Genomic DNA, 21539 nt, shown 5'->3' with positions numbered 1-21539 from the left:
TCCCTCCCTTCTCTGCGCCCGCTGAGAGGAGGTACCTGTCTGTCTCTTCATTTTCCTGTCTCTGTCTGAGAGGAGGTACCTGTCTGTCTCTTCATTTTCCTGTATCTGTCTGAGAGGAGGTACCTGTCTGTCTCTTCATTTTCCTGTCTCTGTCTGAGAGGAGGTACCTGTCTGTCTCTTCATTTTCCTGTCTCTGTCTGAGAGGAGGTACCTGTCTGTCTCTTCATTTTCCTGTCTCTGTCTGAGAGGAGGTACCTGTCTGTCTCTTTTCATTTTCCTGTCTCTGTCTGTCTGAGAGGAGGTACCTGTCTGTCTCTTCATTTTCCTGTCTCTGTCTGAGAGGAGGTACCTGTCTGTCTCTTCATTTTCCTGTCTCTGTCTGAGAGGAGGTACCTGTCTGTCTCTTCATTTTCCTGTCTCTGTCTGAGAGGAGGTACCTGTCTGTCTCTTCATTTTCCTGTCTCTGTCTGAGAGGAGGTACCTGTCTGTCTCTTCATTTTCCTGTCTCTGTCTGAGAGGAGGTACCTGTCTGTCTCTTCATTTTCCTGTCTCTGTCTGAGAGGAGGTACCTGTCTGTCTCTTCATTTTCCTGTCTCTGTCTGAGAGGAGGTACCTGTCTGTCTCTTCATTTTCCTGTCTCTGTCTGAGAGGAGGTACCTGTCTGTCTCTTCATTTTCCTGTCTCTGTCTGAGAGGAGGTACCTGTCTGTCTCTTCATTTTCCTGTCTCTGTCTGAGAGGAGGTACCTGTCTGTCTCTTCATTTTCCTGTCTCTGTCTGAGAGGAGGTACCTGTCTGTCTCTTCATTTTCCTGTCTCTGTCTGAGAGGAGGTACCTGTCTGTCTCTTCATTTTCCTGTCTCTGTCTGAGAGGAGGTACCTGTCTGTCTCTTCATTTTCCTGTCTCTGTCTGAGAGGAGCCAAGAGCCAGAGTCCCGCCGTTTGGGTTTCTCCCTCCTCTTTCTCTGTCTGAGGAGAACCTGGTCTGTCCCTCCCTCCCTGCTAAGTAGGAGGAACTATAGGAGGCACCATGGGGTGTGGTGGCAGCAGGACTGATGTTCTGGAGCCCAGGTACCTGGAGAGCTGGACCAAGGAAACAGAATCTACCTGGCTGACCAGTACAGACACGGACATCCCACTCTCCTCCATACAGAGTATGGATATCCCTTCTGAGAACTCATCTGAAAGCTTCGTCTCTGAGAAAACCATCACACCTGGTAAGAGAACCTACCTGGTTCGGCTTTACGCTGCACCTGAAACGCCATTTTATTTGCAATATAGACCTCTGGGCCAAAGTATTGCACTATGTACAGTAGGGCACACGTGTCAAACTCATTCCACAGAGGGCCGAGTGTCTGCAGGTTTTCACTCCTCACTTAAGGTCACTGATTAGTAAGGAACTCCCCTCACCTGGTTGTCTAGGTCACTGATTATTACGGAACTCCCCTCACCTGGTTGTCTAGGTCACTGATTATTAAGGAACTGCCCTCACCTGGTTGTCTAGGTCCCTGATTATTAAGGAACTCCCCTCACCTGGTTGTCTAGGTCACTGATTATTAAGGAACTCCCCTCACCTGGTTGTCTAGGTCCCTGATTATTAAGGAACTCCCCTCACCTGGTTGTCTAGGTCACTGATTATTAAGGAACTCCCCTCACCTGGTTGTCTAGGTCACTGATTATTACGGAACTCCCCTCACCTGGTTGTCTAGGTCACTGATTATTAAGGAACTCCCCTCACCTGGTTGTCTAGGTCACTGATTATTAAGTTAATCCCCTCACCTGGTTGTCTAGGTCACCAATTATTACGGAACTACACCCTCACCTGGTTGTCTAGGTCTTAATTGAAAGGAAAACCTTAAATTCCGCAGACACTAGGCCTTCTGTGGAATGTGTTTGAAGCCAGCAAAGGTTGAAAACATTGCCAAAAGGCCTTTAGTTGCCATGGAAAAGGTAAGTATTTTAGTGGTCACTAAGGGAGATCCATTAGATCCCAAAACAATGTTTAGGCTGCATGACTCAATCACTTAGTGCAGATGTGACAAACCTATGCATCGAGCAGTGGTTTATCAACCAGCTCTCACAGTCTCACATCAGAATTAGACGTTCATCCATGTTTCTCAAACGTCAAATTTAGAAGATGTTCGAAAATGTCAAATTCTTATTTACAGTGGCGGCCAACTCCGGCCAAACCCAGACGACACTGGGCTAATTGCGCACCGCTCTATGGGACTCCCAATCATGGCCAGTTGTGATACAGCATGGATTTGAACCAGGGTGTCTGTAGTGATGCCTCTAGCACTGAGATGCAGTGCCTTAGACCGCTGTGCAACTTGGGTGCCCACTGCACAAGAGACTGGTCGATAAAGGGGGACATTAAAGGTGTTTTCTTCTAGATGCAGATTTCTTTGAAGATGGCTTGCCTGCCCCAGCCCAGGCCTATCTACAGGTGTGCTCTGACATGTCTGAAGCAGGACTGAACAATGTAAAGCTGAGTGCCCACCCTGCAATACTGCCCTCCCACAACCAGGCGCTTCAGCCCTCACCTGTCACAGTACAGAGAAGAAGCGTCCTACGCACTGAGGAAATAGTAAGTCAACTCTATCACTGAGGGAATAGTATGTCAACTATATCACTGAGGGAATAGTAAGTCAACTCTATCACTGAGGAAATAGTAAGTCAACTCTATCACTGAGGGAATAGTAAGTCAACTCTATCACTGAGGGAATAGTAAGTCAACTCTATCACTGAGGGAATAGTAAGTTAACTCTATCACTGAGGGAATAGTAAGTCAACTCTATCACTGAGGGAATAGTAAGTCAACTCTATCACTGAGGAAATAGTAAGTCAACTCTATCACTGAGGGAATAGTAAGTTAACTCTATCACTGAGGGAATAGTAAGTCAACTCTATCACTGAGGGAATAGTAAGTCGACTCTATCACTGAGGGAATAGTAAGTCAACTCTATCACTGAGGAAATAGTAAGTCAACTCTATCACTGAGGGAATAGTAAGTCAACTCTATCACTGAGGGAATAGTAAGTCAACTCTATCACTGAGGGAATAGTAAGTTAACTCTATCACTGAGGGAATAGTAAGTCAACTCTATCACTGAGGGAATAGTAAGTTAACTCTATCACTGAGGGAATAGTAAGTTAATGGTTGAATCTTAAAAGTATTTTCCTCGATTCTCTCTCATCTCCTTCTCAAAATGGGAACCTGTAAGAGCATTGGAGGAGAAGGTCCTTGTTCAAAATACACTCTTCTCTTCCCTCTGAAGTTGAGGAGGTTGAGGATGAGATTCATTGACAAAATAATTTTTAGATTTACCCAGAATGTAATAAAAGCACTCTTGTCTCGGTAACACTTCAAGTTTACCTACATAGTCGATTTATAACACATTCATAACCCATACATACCACATCCATAATCCGTACATACCACATCCATAACCCCTACATACCCCATCCATAACCCATACATACCACATCCATAACCCGTACATACCACATCCATAACCCATACATACCACATCCATAACCCGTACATACCACATCCATAACCCATACATACCACATCCATAACCCATACATACCACATCCATAACCCGTACATACCACATCCATAACCCATACATACCACATCCATAACCCATACATACCACATTCATCACCCGTACATACCACATCCATAACCCATACATACCACATCCATAACCCATACATACCACATCCATAACCCATACATACCACATTCATAACCCATACATACCACATCCATAACCCGTACATATCACATTCATCACCCGTACATACCACATCCATAACCCATACATACCACATCCATAACCCGTACATTTGATTTGATTTGATACATACCACATCCATAACCCGTACATACCACATCCATAACCCATACATACCACATCCATAACCCATACATACCACATCCATAACCCGTACATACCCCATCCATAACCCATACATACCACATCCATAACCCATACATACCACATCCATAACCCGTACATACCACATCCATAACCCATACATACCACATCCATAACCCATACATACCACATCCATAACCTGTACATACCACATCCATAACCCATACATACCACATCCATAACCCGTACATACCCCATCCATAACCCATACATACCACATCCATAACCCGTACATACCACATCCATAACCCATACATACCACATCCATAACCCGTACATACCACATCCATAAGCAATATATTGTATATCTTTTTTCAAATACCACAAATGATTATGTTTGCTTATCTAAACTGTTTTTGTCCCTATAATGGTGACTAACCATTCTCTCTTTAGTAACAATTGAAGAGTACCAACATAACACAACACATTCATACGACACACAGTACCAGTCAAAAGTTTGGACACGCCTACTCATTCCAGGGGTTTTCTTTATTTTTTACTATTGTCTACATTGTAGAATAATAGTGAAGACATCAAAACTATGAAATAACACATATGGAACCATGTAGTAACCAAAAAAGTGTTAAAGTGCTGAGCACTTGTTGGCTGCTTTTCCTTTACTCTGCGGTCCAACTCATCCCAAACCATCTCATTTGGGTTGATGTCTGGTGATTGTGGAGATCAGGTCATCTGATGCATCATTCCAGAGCACTCTCCTTCTTGGTCAAATAGTCCTTACACAGCCTGGAGGTGTGTTGGGTCATTGTCCTGTTGAAAAACAAATGATAATCCCACTAAGAGCAAACCAGATGTGATGGCGTATCACTGCAGAATGCTGTGGTAGCAATGTTGGTTAAGTGTGCCTTGAATTCTAAATAAATCACAGACAGTGTCACCAGCAAAGCACCTCCACACCATCACACCTCCTCCTCCATGCTTCACGGTGGCAACCACACATGCGGTGTTAATCCATTCACCTACTATGCATCTCACAAAGACATGGCATTTGGAACCAAAAATCGCACATTTGGACTCATCAGACCAAAGGACAGTTGATGTTGAGATGTGTCTGTTACTTGAACTATGTGAAGCATTTATTTCAGATGTAATCTGAGGTGCAGGTAACTCTAATGAACTTATCCTCTGCAACAGAGGTAACTCTGGGTCTTCCTTTCCTGTGGCGGTCCTCATGAGAGCCAGTTTCATCATAGTGCTTGATGGGTTTTGCTACTGCACTTGAAGAAACGTTCAAAGTTCTTGAAATTTCCCAGATTCACTGACCATCATGTCTTAAAAGTAATAATGGATTGTCGTTTCTGTATACCAACTCTACCTTGTCACAACACAACTGATTGGCTCAAGCACATTAAGAGTGAAATAAATTCCACAAATGAATGTTTAACAAGGCACACCTGTTAATTGAAATGCATTCCAGGTGACTCCCTTACTAAGCAGGTTAAGAGAATGCGAAGAGTGTGCAAAGCTACCGTCAAGGCAAAGGGTGGCCACTTTGAGGAATATATCAAATATATATTGATTTGTTTAACACTTTTTTGGTTACTACATGATTCCATATGTGTTATTTCATAGTTTTGACATCTTCACTACTATTGTACAGTGTAGAAAATAGTAAAAATATAAAGAAAATCTGTTGAAAGAGTTGGTGTTTCCAAACTATTGACTGGTAGTGTATATATCACATATATACCACATTCATAAAGAGTTGCCCTTGTTCCCCCCACAGACTAAATGGCAAGACAACAGGATGTCCACGAAGCAGGTAACCATCACAGTGACACAGAGCATCAGACACGTGGACAAGAGTGGGAAAATTAAGGAGAAGTCCCTCACCACCTTCGAGGTCATGAAGCCTATGGAGGGCCTGAAGGACGTGGCTGAAGGACGTAGTAGGAACATTAGGGAATAACACTGTGATACACCGAGGTCTGAGGGGGTAACAGGGGACAAAGCTAATGGCAGAACGTGGTTTGGAAAGACAATGGCAGAACGTGGTTTGGAAAGACAATGACAGAGTGTGGTTTGGAAAATCAATGGCAGAACGTGGTTTGGGAAAGACAATGGCAGAACGTGGTTTGGAAAGACAATGGCAGAACGTGGTTTGGAAAGACAATGACAGAGTGTGGTTTGGAAAGACAATGGCAGAACGTGGTTTGGAAAGACAATGGCAGAACGTGGTTTGGAAAGACAATGGCAGAACGTGGTTTGGAAAGACAATGGCAGAACGTGGTTTGGAAAGACAATGGCAGAATGTGGTTTGGAAAATCAATGGCAGAACGTGGTTTGGGAAAGACAATGAACGCTGTGAGAAAGACTGTATTGCTGAATGGACTTTCCTTTGAGGGGGAGAGAAACAATGATACCAAAATGCTGTTTGAGGTTCATGAGGATGAGAAAAAAGATAATGATTTGATTATAGAGATAGAGGGTTTGAATCCGTGGCACAATTGGTCCTCTATCTCTACCTGGGACCAGACCTGATAAACGAGATACCTCTACGGGCCTGACACCAAATGTTGTAAGGATGAGAGAGTTTGTGACTTTGTCTAACGAAGATGAATGCTTTTTATAAGCTGGGCTTGGGACCAAGATGTTAAAAAAAAGAAAAAGAAAAGAAAAAAAGCATAAGTGCAACTTTGACCTGGTAGGAACTGAATTGAACTGAACTGAACTGAACTGAACTGAACTGAACTGAACTGAACTGCACTGCACTGAACTGCACTGCACTGCACTGAACTGCACTGCACTGCACTGCACCGCACTGCACTGAACTGAACTGCACTGCACTGCATTGCACTGAACTGAACTGAACTGCACTGCACTGCACTGCACTGCACTGCACCGCACCGCACCGAACTGAACTTCACTGAACTGCACTGCACTGCACTGCACTGCACTGCACTGCACTGCACTGCACTGCACTGCACTGCACTGAACTGAACTGAACTGAACTGAACTGAACTGAACTGAACTGAACTGAACTGAATTGAATTGAATTGAACTGAACTGAACTGAACTGCACTGTAGCGGCTGAATGATCGGCCATATTGAAGACGTATCATAATCTAATGTTCCTAAATAGGAAACATGTCTTGAAGTAGCTAGTTTTGTAATGTGCTGTATATGTTTAGTATTTAGCTACGGCCAACTCGTTGGACAGTGTTTGTTTGGTCTTTGATGGATGAAAAAAACAGTTTTTAGACTACGATGTTTACAAGAAGGTATGTCTTCTAATGAATAGGCACTTTTGTGAACAAAACTTTATGAACTAGCTAGTGACTTTACAAACTAATGACTTTATGTACTAGTGACTTTATAAACTAGTGACTGAATGGCTTGATTAAGAGGTCATGCCATTATATATATAGTATGAGCTCTACATGAAGAGATCTTGATTCAATCAGAAAGACAATTTAGTTTCAAACGGATTGACTTGTGAAGTGTGATTATTTAAATCCTTTCTCTAGTGCAGGAATGGGCCAACCCCACTTTTGAAGGCCCTCAGATAAATTCCCTCCCCCCAAATTGAAATAATGAGTTCTGATTTTTGGTGGCCCCACCCCCAATCAAAGTTTCCCTTCCCTGATCTATTGAATGCTTACAGTAGCATCAGCAGATTCTCAATCAAATTCTCCGGAAGTTTTAGACGGAAACACTGTGTAGCAGACAGTGGTGAAATACATATATTTTCTCCCTCTTCATATCATTTATACATACATATTTATCTCAAATTCTAATTCAATTGAAACACAATGAAGTTGTTATCAATGGCTTAGGATTTACTTTGTTTAAACAAAACATAATGAATCTGTGGACAGTCAACCAGTGGACAGACAATGAATCACCCCCCCCTTTAAGATTTAGATGCACTATTGTAAAGTGACTGTTCCACTGGATGTCATAAGGTGAATGCACCAATTTGTAAGTCGCTCTGGATAAGAGCGTCTGCTAAATGACTTAAATGTAAATGTAAATGATTGGTTAGAGATATGTTTAAACAAAACACAATGAATCTGATTGGTTAGAGATAAGTTTAAACAAAACACAATGAATCTGATTGGTTAGAGATAAGTTTAAACAAAACACAATGAATCTGATTGGTTAGAGATAAGTTTAAACAAAACACAATGAATCTGATTGGTTAGAGATAAGTTTAAACAAAACACAATGAATCTGATTGGTTAGAGATAAGTTTAAACAAAACACAATGAATCTGATTGGTTAGAGATACGTTTAAACAAAACAATGAATCTGATTGGTTAGAGATAAGTTTAAACAAAACACAATGAATCTGATTGGTTAGAGATACGTTTAAACAAAACAATGAATCTGAATGGCAAATAAGAAAAAAACGGTTAAAAGATCAGACTTATATTGATTGGTTGGAATTGATTGGTTGGAATTGATTGGTTGGAATTGATTGGTTGGAATTGATTGGTTGGAATTGATTGGTTGGAATTGATTGGTTGGAATTGATTGGTTGAATGTTGGTGAGTGTACAACAAAAGGGTAAGCAGTATTTCAAGGGTGTTTTACTAATTTACATATTGCCTCAGTGTGATTATCTTGGTACCTATTTGTACTTTTTTAACGTAACAGCTTGTAAGTACACTTTGTCAGGTCATTTTGGCTTAACTCTTTGGTTCAAGTTTATAAATATGGACAGTATACAATAAATTAACATATAGGGACTTCTTTGTAGTTTTGTTTCCTTTTTTAAGTCACTTCCTAGAATTCTTGAAATGTTTGTACCATCTGTAGATAATTTTGGTTGAAAAACTGTCCACTGGTTGACTGTCCACTGGTTGACTGTCCACTGGTTGACTGTCTACTGGTTGACTGTCCACTGGTTGACTGTCCACTGGTTGCCTGTCCACTGGTTGACTGTCCACTGGTTGACTGTCTACTGGAAGACTGTCCACTGGAAGACTGTCCACTGGAAGACTGTCCACTGGTTGCATGTTCACTGGTTGACTGTCTACTGGTTGACTGTCCACTGGTTGACTGTCCACTGGTTGACTGTCTACTGGAAGACTGTCCACTGGAAGACTGTCCACTGGAAGACTGTCCACTGGTTGACTGTCCACTGGAAGACTGTCCACTGGTTGACTGTCCACTGGTTGACTGTCCACTGGTTGACTGTCCACTGGTTGACTGTCTACTGGTTGACTGTCCACTGGTTGACTGTCCACTGGTTGACTGTCCACTGGAAGACTGTCCACTGGAAGACTGTCCACTGGTTGACTGTCCACTGGTTGACTGTCTACTGGTTGCCTGTCCACTGGTTGACTGTCTACTGGTTGCCTGTCCACTGGTTGACTGTCTACTGGTTGACTGTCCACTGGAAGATTGTCCACTGGTTGACTGTCCACTGGTTGACTGTCTACTGGTTGCCTGTCTGCTGGTTGCCTGTCCGCTGGTTGACTGTCCGCTGGTTGACTGTCCACTGGTTGACTGTCCACTGGTTGCCTGTCCACTGGTTGACTGTCCACTGGTTGACTGTCCACTGGTTGACTGTCCACTGGTTGTCTGTCTACTGGTTGCCTGTCCACTGGTTGACTGTCCACTGGTTGACTCTCCACTGGTTGACTGTCCACTGGAAGATTGTCCACTGGTTGACTGTCCACTGGTTGACTGTCTACTGGTTGACTGTCTACTGGTTGCCTGTCCACTGGTTGAATGTCCGCTGGTTGACTGTCCACTGGTTGTCTGTCCACTGGTTGCCTGTCCACTGGTTGACTGTCCACTGGAAGATTGTCCACTGGTTGACTGTCCACTGGTTGACTGTATACTGGTTGCCTGTCCACTGGTTGACTGTCCGCTGGTTGACTGTCCACTGGTTGTCTGTCCACTGGTTGCCTGTCCACTGGTTAACTGTCCACTGGTTGATTGTCCACTGGAAGACTGTCCACTGGTTGACTGTCCACTGGTTGTCTGTCCACTGGTTGACTGTCCACTGGTTGACTGTCCACTGGTTGTCTGTCCACTGGTTGCCTGTCCACTGGTTGACTGTCCACTGGTTGACTCTCCACTGGTTGATTGTCTGCTGGTTGCCTGTCCACTGGTTGACTGTTCACTGGATGACTGTCCACTGGTTGTCTGTCCACTGGTTGACTGTCCACTGGTTGACTGTCCACTGGATGACTGTCCACTGGATGACTGTCCACTGGTTGTCTGTCCACTGGTTGACTGTCTACTGTGTATAATGTTCATGTCATGCAGGTGAATGAGGACCCAAAAGCGACTTGGCGAAAACAGAGTATTTAATCCAGAATAAACTTTACAAAACAAAAAGCATAATACTACACGAAAAGACGAGAACAGACTGGAGACTTGATCGAGAACTGCAGGTTGCCTCGGGAAGGCACTTGAACCTAGCAGACTCAGACACCTGCTCACCACGCAGCATCTGAGGGAAACACGACACGACAGGGCAAAACATAGACACAGCACGGTGAATTATAAATGAGGATCCGACAGGGCAGGTACGGGAAACAAGGAGAGAAATAGGGACTGGTGGATCGGGAACAGGTGTGGGAAGACTAAATGATGATTAGGGGAATAGGAACAGCTGGGAGCAGGAACGGAACGATAGAGAGAAGAGAGAGCGAGAGAGTGAGAGAGGGAGGGGGAGAGAGAGGGATAGAAAGAGGGAAAGAACCTAATAAGACCAGCAGAGGGAAACGAATAGAATGGGAAGCACAGGGACAAGACATGATAATAAATGACAAAACATGACAGTTCAACTACATTCCGGCGCATAAACATTTTGACATCACTGGGATCATAAAAGTGGATTTTGAAGAATACACTTAAAAGAAGAGACACATGCACATTCCGGTACTGTATGTGTCAAAGTAATGGCATCATCAAAACATATTAACATTGTTGTGTGTTTGTCTATGCCGGATTAAGTGATATGACATGCTATTCTATAAAATCCTTTCTGTGTAATTAATATTACCTGATTGAGCTAATCATGTAAATGTAATTAACTAGAGAGTCGGGGCACCACGAAAGAATATTATAGAGTTGTTATCTTCCGAATAAACTCTTAAAGACCTAGTAATATTTTACATCAATAGCAGAATATTAATCGTCACCTTAATTCAGTCTCATCTGAAAGTTGTAAATTCTTGGTTATCTTCACGAACGCTGGCTAACAAGTTGAATCAGCAATACAAAATTGGGTTTAATTATTTATTTACTAGCTACCTGACTAATCACACAGAATTACACATACACAGAATTAATCATATCTTGATTACAAATGATGTCATAAAGGAAAACGGCCCTAGTGGGCGGAACAGATATGACAGCTTGTTACACAAAAGAAAAGGGGCTGGGTTTGAGTGAAAGAGCGGGAACACTGAGTAACAAAGGAAGAAGCTGTGCTATCGTAAATACAGTATCTTATACATTCTAAATTACCGCCCATTTGGAAAAGGAAAATGCAATAAATATTTACGCTGAGCTGTGCTTCAGTAGGTTGGTGGTAGATGGAAGGCCGTGTTGCCAAACCGAGTCCTTTGTCCTTTGAAGAATGTCTCTGGTGGTCAAATGGATACGTTGTAGTAACGTTGTTGTGTGGTAGACGGGATACTCTGTATGTTCCTTCCTAACCTTCGTTTGCAGCTGCTGTTGCTACCTCAACGGCTAGGAGGTATCACTTCTCTAGTGAATAAGAGTTCAAAGTTCATACCATTCGCAACCAAGGCTCACGCTGATGTTGGCTTCGTTCTGTAGTTATTATCTGAACCATTCTGACATCGGGCCTTCGTCGTCACATCTTCGAAACAGGTGGTTATATTGTCGTTAAGGCTTTATATAGGAAGGGAGAGGAAGGCGTGTTTGAAAAGTTTTATAGCCCATGTCCCTTCACAGGGGAGGGCCACTGATTGAGCAGACCTATCTTATGAAAACCAAAATCTCTCATTTGGAAGCTAAAATCACATTTCATCCCATCACGAATAATGTTATATTCAAACATTTAAATTGAACAACAATTCCATGTGAATCCGATAACTCTGATGTGTAGACTTCCCACTGTAGAGTTTATGTCATCTTATCATTGATGAGAATGTCTCAGATGACAACCGAACTGACATCATATTCATTAAGTATCACCTCATATGTTCAATTGGTCGGATTACCAGAATATAGTTAATTTCCCCCCACCTTCTGATGTTCCCAGAATCTCTATGTTAACCAAAGGGTTTGCAAATGTAACATGAGTAGGGTAGAGAGAGGAAAAAGGGGGGAAGAGTTATTTATGACTGTCATAAACCTACCCCCAGGCCAACGTCATGACAACATCTATCTAGTCAAGATGGATAATCATGATGGATTGTGTAGAAATTATTAGAAAACCTTAGGGTCTGTTTGTGTGGGACTACCTGATTGACTGACTACCTGACTTGACTGACTACCTGACTGACTAATACCTGACTGACTAACTGACTTCCTGACTGACTAACTGACTACCTGACTGACTACCTGACTGACTAACTACCTGGCTTGACTGTCTACCTAACTGACTAACTGACTACCTGAATGACTCATGCCTAACTGACTACCTGACTGACTACCTGACTTGACTGACTACCTGACTGACTGACTACCTGACTTGACTGATGACCTGACTTGACTGACTACCTGACTGACTGACTACCTGACTTGACTGACTACCTGATTGAATACCTGACTGACTGGGGATCACCCAGGCTCCTACCTTTCCATCCTCACAAGAAGAAACTGATCTGCCTCTGTGCCGACTCCAACGAATCTGAGAAGAGGAGACTGACCAATGTAAATGACATTGATGTGTGTTGTGTGTGTTGTGTACGTGGTCTCCCATACTGAAACAGTATTGAGTAAAGGGGGCAGACAGGACCTGACAGAGACCACCCACCACAGAGTAGCTTACTGCTGTTTCCCTGCACACCATCAATATTTATCTTTGTTCAGCAGGATCTACCATGAACTGAGATGGACACTCTGGAATCCCAACCCTATTCCCTATATTATATATACACTGCTCAAAAAAATAAAGGGAACACTTAAACACAATGTAACTCCAAGTCAATCACACTTCTGTGAAATAAAACTGTCCACTTAGGAAGCAACAATGATTGACAATAAATGTCACATGCTGTTGTGCAAATGGAATAGACAACAGGTGGAAATTGTAGGCAATTAGCAAGACACCCCCAATAAAGGAGTGGTTCTGCAGGTGGTGACCACAGACCACTTCTCAGTTCCTATGCTTCCTGGCTGATGTTTTGGTCACTTTTGAATGCTGGCGGTGCTTTCACTCCAGTGGTAGCATGAGACGGAGTCTACAACCCACACAAGTGGCTCAGGTAGTGCAGCTCATCCAGGATGGCACATCAATACGAGCTGTGGCAAGAAGGTTTGCTGTGTCTGTCAGCGTAGTGTCCAGGGCATGGAGGCGCTACCAGGAGACAGGCCAGTACATCAGGAGATGTGGAGGAGGCCGTAGGAGGGCAACAACCCAGCAACAGGACCGCTACCTCCGCCTTTGTGCATGGAGGAGCAGGAGGAGCACTGCCAGAGCCCTGCAAAATGACCTCCAGCAGGCCACAAATGTGCATGTGTCTGCTCAAACAGTCAGAAACAGACTCCATGAGGGTGGTATGAGGGCCGAAGTCCACAGGTGGGGGTTGTGCTTACAGCCCAACACCGTGCAGGACGTTTGGCATTTGCCAGAGACACCAAGATTGGAAAATTTTCCACTGGCGCCCTGTGCTCTTCACAGATGAAAGCAGGTTCACACTGAGCACATGTGACAGACGTGACAGAGTCTGGAGACGCCATGGAGAACGTTCTGCTGCCTGCAACATCCTCCAGCATGACCGGTTTGGCGGTGGGTCAGTCATGGTGTGGGGTGGCATTTCTTTGGGGGGCCGCACATCCCTCCATGTGCTCGCCAGAGGTAGCCTGACTGCCATTAGGTACCGAGATGAGATCCTCAGACGCCTTGTGAGACCATATGCTGGTGCGGTTGGCCCTAGGTTCCTCCTAATGCAAGACAATGCTAGACCTCATGTGGCTGGAGTGTGTCAGCAGTTCCTGCAAGAGGAAGGCATTGATGCTATGGACTGGCCCGCCCGTTCCCCAGACCTGAATCCAATTGAGCACATCTGGGACATCATGTCTCGCTCCATCTGTTGCACCACAGACTGTCCAGGAGTTGGCGGATGCTTTAGTCCAGGTCTGGGAGGAGATCCCTCATGAGACCATCCGTCACCTCATCAGGAGCATGCCCAGGCGTTGTAGGGAGGTCATACAGGCACGCGGAGGCCACACACACTACTGAGCCTCATTTTGATTTGTTTTAAGGACATTACATCAAAGTTGGATCAGCCTGTAGTGTGGTTTTCCACTTTAATTTTGTGTGACTCCAAATCCAGACATCCATGGGTTGATAAATTTGATTTCCATTGATCATTTTTGTGTGATTTTGTTGTCAGCACATTCAACTATGTGAAGAAAATCATATTTAATAAGAATATTTCATTCATTCAGATCTAGGAGGTGTTATTTAATGCTCCCTTTATTTTTTTGAGCAGTGTATATTGCACTAGGGCTCTATAGTAGTTTATACACTGAGTATACAAAACATTAGGAACACCTTCCTATTATTGAGTTGCAATCCCCCCTCCTACAATATGCCGAAAGCGTTCCACAGAGATGCTGGCTCATGTTGACTCAAATTTCTTCCCATAGTTTCAAGTTGGCTGGATGTCCTTTGTATGGTGGAACATTCTTGATACACACGGGAAACTGTTGAGTGTGAAAAACCCAGTACACCTGGCACCTACCACAATACCCTGTTTAAAAGGCACTTAGATATTTTGTCTTTCCCATTCACCCTCTGAATGACACACATACATAATCAATGTCCCAATTGTCTCAAGGTTTAAAAATCCTCCTTTGACCTGTCTTCATCTACACGGATTGCAGTGGATTTAACAAGTGACAGCAATAAGTGATCATCGCCTTCACCTGGATTCACCTGGTCAGTCTATGTCATGAAAAGAGGAGGTGTTCCTAATGTTTTGTACACTCAGTGTAGGTAGTGCACTAAATAGGGAGTGGGGTACCATTTGACTCTTCAGACGAACAGTCACAACATCATCCTATCATCTTATAGAAAAAATATGGCCTTCCTTCATAAAGCCGGTGTGAGGAAACAGCTTGGCCTCTGTCTATAAGGCCAGGCCTTCCTTCATAAAGCCAGTATGAGGAAACAGCTTGACCTCTGTCTATAAGGCCAGGCCTTCCTTCATAAAGCCAGTATGAGGAAACAGCTTGACCTCTGTCTATAAGGCCTTCCTTTATAAAGCCAGTATGAGGAAACAGCTTGGCCTCTGTCTATAAGGCCTTCCTTTATAAAGCCAGTATGAGGAAACAGCTTGACCTCTGTCTATAAGGCCTTCCTTTATAAAGCCAGTATGAGGAAACAGCTTGACCTCTGTCTATAAGGCCTTCCTTTATAAAGCCAGTATGAGGAAACAGCTTGACCTCTGTCTATAAGGCCTTCCTTTATAAAGCCAGTATGAGGAAACAGCTTGACCTCTGTCTATAAGGCCTTCCTTTATAAAGCCAGTATGAGGAAACAGCTTGGCCTCTGTCTATAAGGCCTTCCTTCATAAAGCCAGTATGAGGAAACAGCTTGACCTCTGTCTATAATGCCTTCCTTCATAAAGCCAGTATGAGGAAACAGCTTGACCTCTGTCTATAAGGCCTTCCTTCATAAAGCCAGTATGAGGAAACAGCTTGACCTCTGTCTATAAGGCCTTCCTTCATAAAGCCAGTATGAGGAAACAGCTTGACCTCTGTCTATAAGGCCTTCCTTCATAAAGCCAGTATGAGGAAACAGCTTGACCTCTGTCTATAAGGCCTTCCTTCATAAAGCCAGTATGAGGAAACAGCTTGACCTCTGTCTATAAGGCCTTCCTTCATAAAGCCAGTATGAGGAAACAGCTTGACCTCTGTCTATAAGGCCTTCCTTCATAAAGCCAGTATGAGGAAACAGCTTGACCTCTGTCTATAAGGCCTTCCTTCATAAAGCCAGTATGAGGAAACAGCTTGACCTCTGTCTATAAGGCCTTCCTTCATAAAGCCAGTATGAGGAAACAGCTTGACCTCTGTCTATAAGGCCTTCCTTCATAAAGCCAGTATGAGGAAACAGCTTGACCTCTGTCTATAAGGCCTTCCTTCATAAAGCCAGTATGAGGAAACAGCTTGACCTCTGTCTATAAGGCCTTCCTTCATAAAGCCAGTATGAGGAAACAGCTTGACCTCTGTCTATAAGGCCTTCCTTCATAAAGCCAGTATGAGGAAACAGCTTGACCTCTGTCTATAAGGCCTTCCTTCATAAAGCCAGTATGAGGAAACAGCTTGACCTCTGTCTATAAGGCCTTCCTTCATAAAGCCAGTATGAGGAAACAGCTTGACCTCTGTCTATAAGGCCTTCCTTCATAAAGCCAGTATGAGGAAACAGCTTGACCTCTGTCTATAAGGCCTTCCTTCATAAAGCCAGTATGAGGAAACAGCTTGACCTCTGTCTATAAGGCCTTCCTTCATAAAGCCAGTGTGAGGAAACAGCTTGACCTCTGTCTATAAGGCCTTCCTTCATAAAGCCAGTGTGAGGAAACAGCTTGACCTCTGTCTATAAGGCCTTCCTTCATAAAGCCAGTATGAGGAAACAGCTTGGCCTCTGTCTATAAGGCCTTCCTTTATAAAGCCAGTGTGAGGAAACAGCTTGACCTCTGTCTATAAGGCCTTCCTTCATAAAGCCAGTGTGAGGAAACAGCTTGACCTCTGTCTATAAGGCCTTCCTTCATAAAGCCAGTATGAGGAAACAGCTTGACCTCTGTCTATAAGGCCTTCCTTCATAAAGCCAGTATGAGGAAACAGCTTGACCTCTGTCTATAAGGCCTTCCTTCATAAAGCCAGTGTGAGGAAACAGCTTGACCTCTGTCTATAAGGCCTTCCTTCATAAAGCCAGTATGAGGAAACAGCTTGACCTCTGTCTATAAGGCCTTCCTTCATAAAGCCAGTATGAGGAAACAGCTTGACCTCTGTCTATAAGGCCTTCCTTCATAAAGCCAGTATGAGGAAACAGCTTGACCTCTGTCTATAAGGCCTTCCTTCATAAAGCCAGTGTGAGGAAACAGCTTGACCTCTGTCTATAAGGCCTTCCTTCATAAAGCCAGTGTGAGGAAACAGCTTGACAGAGTTACGCAGGATGATGTGTTCCAAATGGCAGCCTATTGCCTTATGAAGAGCCTTTATGGGCCTTGGTCAAAAGTAGTGCACTGAAAACACCATTAAAAGCCATAGGGCTTCTCTGCATGGGGTCTGCAGGCCAATTAATGGTATATTAGGGAATCCCCCTCCACCACTTCCACAAATTGGGGAAAACAAACATTCTTTCCCATGTTTTAAAGACATAACCAAATATGCCGTAAAGCCGCTGCGTTGTTCAATGGACACGTAACCAGGTCAAACATCCTGACCTGAGGTTGACAAACAGCTTCTCCCCGTCTATAAGGCCTTCCTTCAAAAGCCTGCGGGGGAAATGGAGCCTCTGTCTCTTCAGGCTGTTTCGGAGTGGGAGAGGGGTCTAACTATGGGGAGGAGTGGGAGAGGGGGAACTGTGGGGACCCGGTGTCTCTTCAGGCTGTTCGGAGTGGGAGAGGGGGAACTGTGGGGAGTGGGAGAAATGGGAACTGTGGGGAGTGGGAAAGTGGGAACTGTGGGGACCCGGTGTCTCTTCAGGCTGTTCGGAGTGGGAGAGGGGGAACTGTGGGGAGTGGGACAAATTGGGGGAAAAACTGTGGGGACCCCATGTTCTTCAGACTGTTCGGATATGGGAGAACCGGGGTTCAATGGAACTGTGGGGTCAAACATCCTGGGAGAGGGGAACTGTGGGGAGTGGGAGAGTGGGAACTGTGGGGACCCGGTGTCTCTTCAGACTGTTCGGAGAGGGGGAACTGGGGAGAGGGGGGGAACTGTGGGGACCCGGTGTCTCTTCAGGCTATTCGGAGTGGGAGAGGGGGAACTGTGGGGAGTGGGAGAGGGGGAACTGTGGGGAGTGGGAGAGTGGGAACTGTGGGGAGTGGGAGAGTGGGAACTGTGGGGACCCGGTGTCTCTTCAGACTGTTCGGAGTGGGAGAGGGGGAACTGTGGGGACCCGGTGTCTCTTCAGACTGTTCGGAGTGGAAGAGTGGGAACTGTGGGGACCCGGTGTCTCTTCAGACTGTTCGGAGTGGGAGAGTGGGAACTGTGGGGACCCGGTGTCTCTTCAGACTGTTCGGAGTGGGAGAGTGGGAACTGTGGGGACCCGGTGTCTCTTCAGACTGTTCGGAGTGGGAGAGTGGGAACTGTGGGGACCCGGTGTCTCTTCAGGCTATTCGGAGTGGGAACTGTGGGGAGTGGGAGAGTGGGAACTGTGGGGACCCGGTGTCTCTTCAGACTGTTCGGAGTGGGAGAGTGGGAACTGTGGGGACCCGGTGTCTCTTCAGACTGTTCGGAGTGGGAGAGTGGGAACTGTGGGGAGTGGGAGAGTGGGAACTGTGGGGAGTGGGAGAGGGGGAACTGTGGGGACCCGGTGTCCAAGTAGACTACACGTAGCTATGTGTGTGGAAAACATTTCATCACATGTAAGATAATTAACTTGTTAAGTACAGTCTGTTAGTACACCACTCTCTACTTGTAGCTGTACAGCCTGTTAGTAACACCACTCTCTACTTGTAGCTGTACAGTCTGTTAGTAACACCACTCTCTACTTGTAGCTGTACAGTCTGTTAGTAACACCACTCTCTACTTGTAGCTGTACAGCTTTTGGTAACACCACTCTCTACTTGTAGCTGTACAGTCTGTTAGTAACACCACTCTCTACTTGTAGCTGTACAGTCTCTTAGTAACACCACTCTCTACTTGTAGCTGTACAGTCTGTTAGTAACACCACTCTCTACTTGTAGCTGTACAGTCTCTTAGTAACACCACTCTCTACTTGTAGCTGTACAGTCTCTTAGTAACACCACTCTCTACTTGTAGCTGTACAGTCTCTTAGTAACACCACTCTCTACTTGTAGCTGTACAGTCTTTAGTAACACCACTCTCTACTTGTAGCTGTACAGTCTGTTAGTAACACCACTCTCTACTTGTAGCTGTATAGTCTCTTAGTAACACCACTCTCTACTTGTAGCTGTACAGTCTGTTAGTAACACCACTCTCTACTTGTAGCCGTACAGTCCGTTTGTTTGTGTTCTTGGTCTTGTGGTCGCTAGCTAGCTAGCACCGTCATGAAAAGAAGCATGAGGGAAGCCCTACCATATTACATTTCTCTAAGTCGTGAGAACGCCCGGGGGCAGGCGATGTTGAAAAGTCATATTTAGACATGTTCTACTTTTCTTAAATGTAGTTTTGTAATCGTCTAAAACAAGCAGACAACAAAAAAATGGAGATTGAAAAAGTTATTTTCTGTGATACCTTGGTAACCACGGGTTTTTTTCCCCACGGGTGGGCAGGGTCGTGATGTTCTATCTAATAACGAATGGGACTATAGAAGACCTCACAATGGGCCCAAGGGCTCCAGGCCCAGTCCTGAATGAGGTCAACAGACACCCCACAGAGCGGCTTCAAAGACTGGTGGATAGAAGTGGTTTGTATGGGGCTCTCAGGGTCTAAAAATAATACCAGGATAATACCTACTCAAGTGATATAGTCTTTTATTGGGATGATCAGTAAGGATAAGGACGTTTCAACAGATGCTTTTCTATTCACGTTCATTTAAGCAACAGTACGACAGTTTACATCCTTTGATTCTCACATTTATAGTCCTGAGGTTATAAAGCTGTGTTTACGTGGGCAACCCCGTTTTGTTCATCTTTAGATCAATTGGTTATTTTGCCAATAATTGGATAAAAACCAGGGCCTCGTTCAGCAGAACACAACTTTGGCCAACGTTCAGATATAAATGTATAAATTATATAAAACAAGCACATCTCCAGGATACAGAATAGGGATCTTGTTCTATCTGCAGCTCTATGTCTATCTACAGCTCTTTTTCTATCTGCATCTCTATTTGTAGCTCTAGTTCTATATGCAGCTCTATATCTATCTGTAGTTCTAGTTCTATATGCAGCTCTAGTTCTATATGCAGCTCTAGTTCTATATGCAGCTCTAGTTATATCTGCAACTCTAGTTATATCTGCATCTCTAGTTATATCTGCATCTCTAGTTCTACATGCAGCTCTAGTTCTATCTGCAGCTCTAGTTCTATCTGCAGCTCTATATCTATCTGCAGCTCTAGTTCTATATGCAGCTCAAGTTCTATCTGTAGCTCTATATCTATCTGCATCTCTAGTTCTATCTGCAGCTCTATATCTATCTGCAGCTCTAGTTCTATATGCAGCTCTAGTTCTATATGCAGCTCAAGATCTATCTGCAGCTCTAGTTCTATATGCAGCTCTAGTTCTATATGCAGCTCTAGATCTATCTGAAGCTCTATATCTATCTGCAGCTCTAGTTCTACCTGCAGCTCTAGTTCTATATGCAGCTCTAGTTCTATCTGCATCTCTAGATCTATCTGCAGCTCTAGTTTTATATGCAGCTCTAGATCTATCTGCATCTCTAGTTCTATCTGCACCTCTTGTCATGTCTACCTGCAGCTCTAGTTCTATCTGCAGCTCTTGTCTTGTCTATCTGCATATATATTTCTGTCTGCAGCTCTAGTTTGACATGCAGCTATAGATCTATCTGCAGCTCTAGTTCTATATGCAGCTCTAAATCTATCTGCAGCTCTAGTTCTATATGCAGCTCTAAATCTATCTGCATCTCTGGTTCTATCTGCAGCTCTTGTCATGTCTACCTGCAGCTCTATATCTATCTGCAGCTTTAGTTCTACATGCAGCTCTAGTTCTATATGCAGCTCTAAATCTATCTGCATCTCTAGATCTATCTGCAGTTCTTGTCATGTCTACCTGCAGTTCTAGTTCTATATGCAGCTCTAGATCTATCTGCAGCTCTAGTGCTCTAGTGCTATATGCAGCTCTAAATCTATCTGCATCTCTAGATCTATCTGCAGCTGTAGTTATAATATAATATATAATAATATATGCCATTTAGCAGACGCTTTTATCCAAAGCGACTTACAGTCATGTGTGCATACATTCTACGTATGGGTGGTCCCGGGATAACCCACTATGCAGCGCCATGCTCTAGTTCTAGTTATATATGCAGCTGTAGTTATATCTGCATCTCTAGATCTATCTGCAGCTCTAGTCATATCTGCAGCTCTAGTTCTATATGCAGCTCTAGTTATATCTGCATCTCTAGTTATATCTGCAGCTCTAGTTCTATCTGCAGCTCTAGTTCTATCTGCAGATCTAGTTCTATCTGCAGCTCTAGTTCTATCTGCCTGCATCTCTATTTATATCTGCATCTCTTGTCAAGTCTATCTGCATCTCTAGTTATATCTGCAGCTCTTATCTCTAGTTCTATCTGCAGCTCTAGTTATGTCAGCAGCTCCAGTTATATCTGC

The 21539-nt window shown here is 44.1% G+C and overlaps 1 protein-coding gene and 1 pseudogene across 1 annotated transcript; one reads left to right on the top strand and one right to left on the bottom strand.

Annotated features, from left to right (window-relative positions):
* Positions 1-803: 803 nt before the first annotated feature.
* baalcb (BAALC binder of MAP3K1 and KLF4 b) lies at positions 804-6727 on the top strand. Its single transcript, XM_046293369.1, has 3 exons — positions 804-1214; positions 2391-2584; positions 5688-6727. Exons 1-3 carry the CDS (start codon positions 1028-1030, stop codon positions 5868-5870), a joined length of 564 nt encoding a protein of 187 aa, XP_046149325.1. The 5' UTR covers positions 804-1027; the 3' UTR covers positions 5871-6727.
* A 1955-nt stretch (positions 6728-8682) lies between these two features.
* On the bottom strand, positions 8683-12523 carry LOC123991482 (annotated as a pseudogene).
* Between the last annotated feature and the right edge of the window lie 9016 nt (positions 12524-21539).

This window comes from Oncorhynchus gorbuscha, linkage group LG12, assembly GCF_021184085.1.
Source record: "Oncorhynchus gorbuscha isolate QuinsamMale2020 ecotype Even-year linkage group LG12, OgorEven_v1.0, whole genome shotgun sequence".
Lineage (NCBI taxonomy): Eukaryota > Metazoa > Chordata > Actinopteri > Salmoniformes > Salmonidae > Oncorhynchus > Oncorhynchus gorbuscha.
This window is presented reverse-complemented; position numbering and strand designations above follow the sequence as displayed.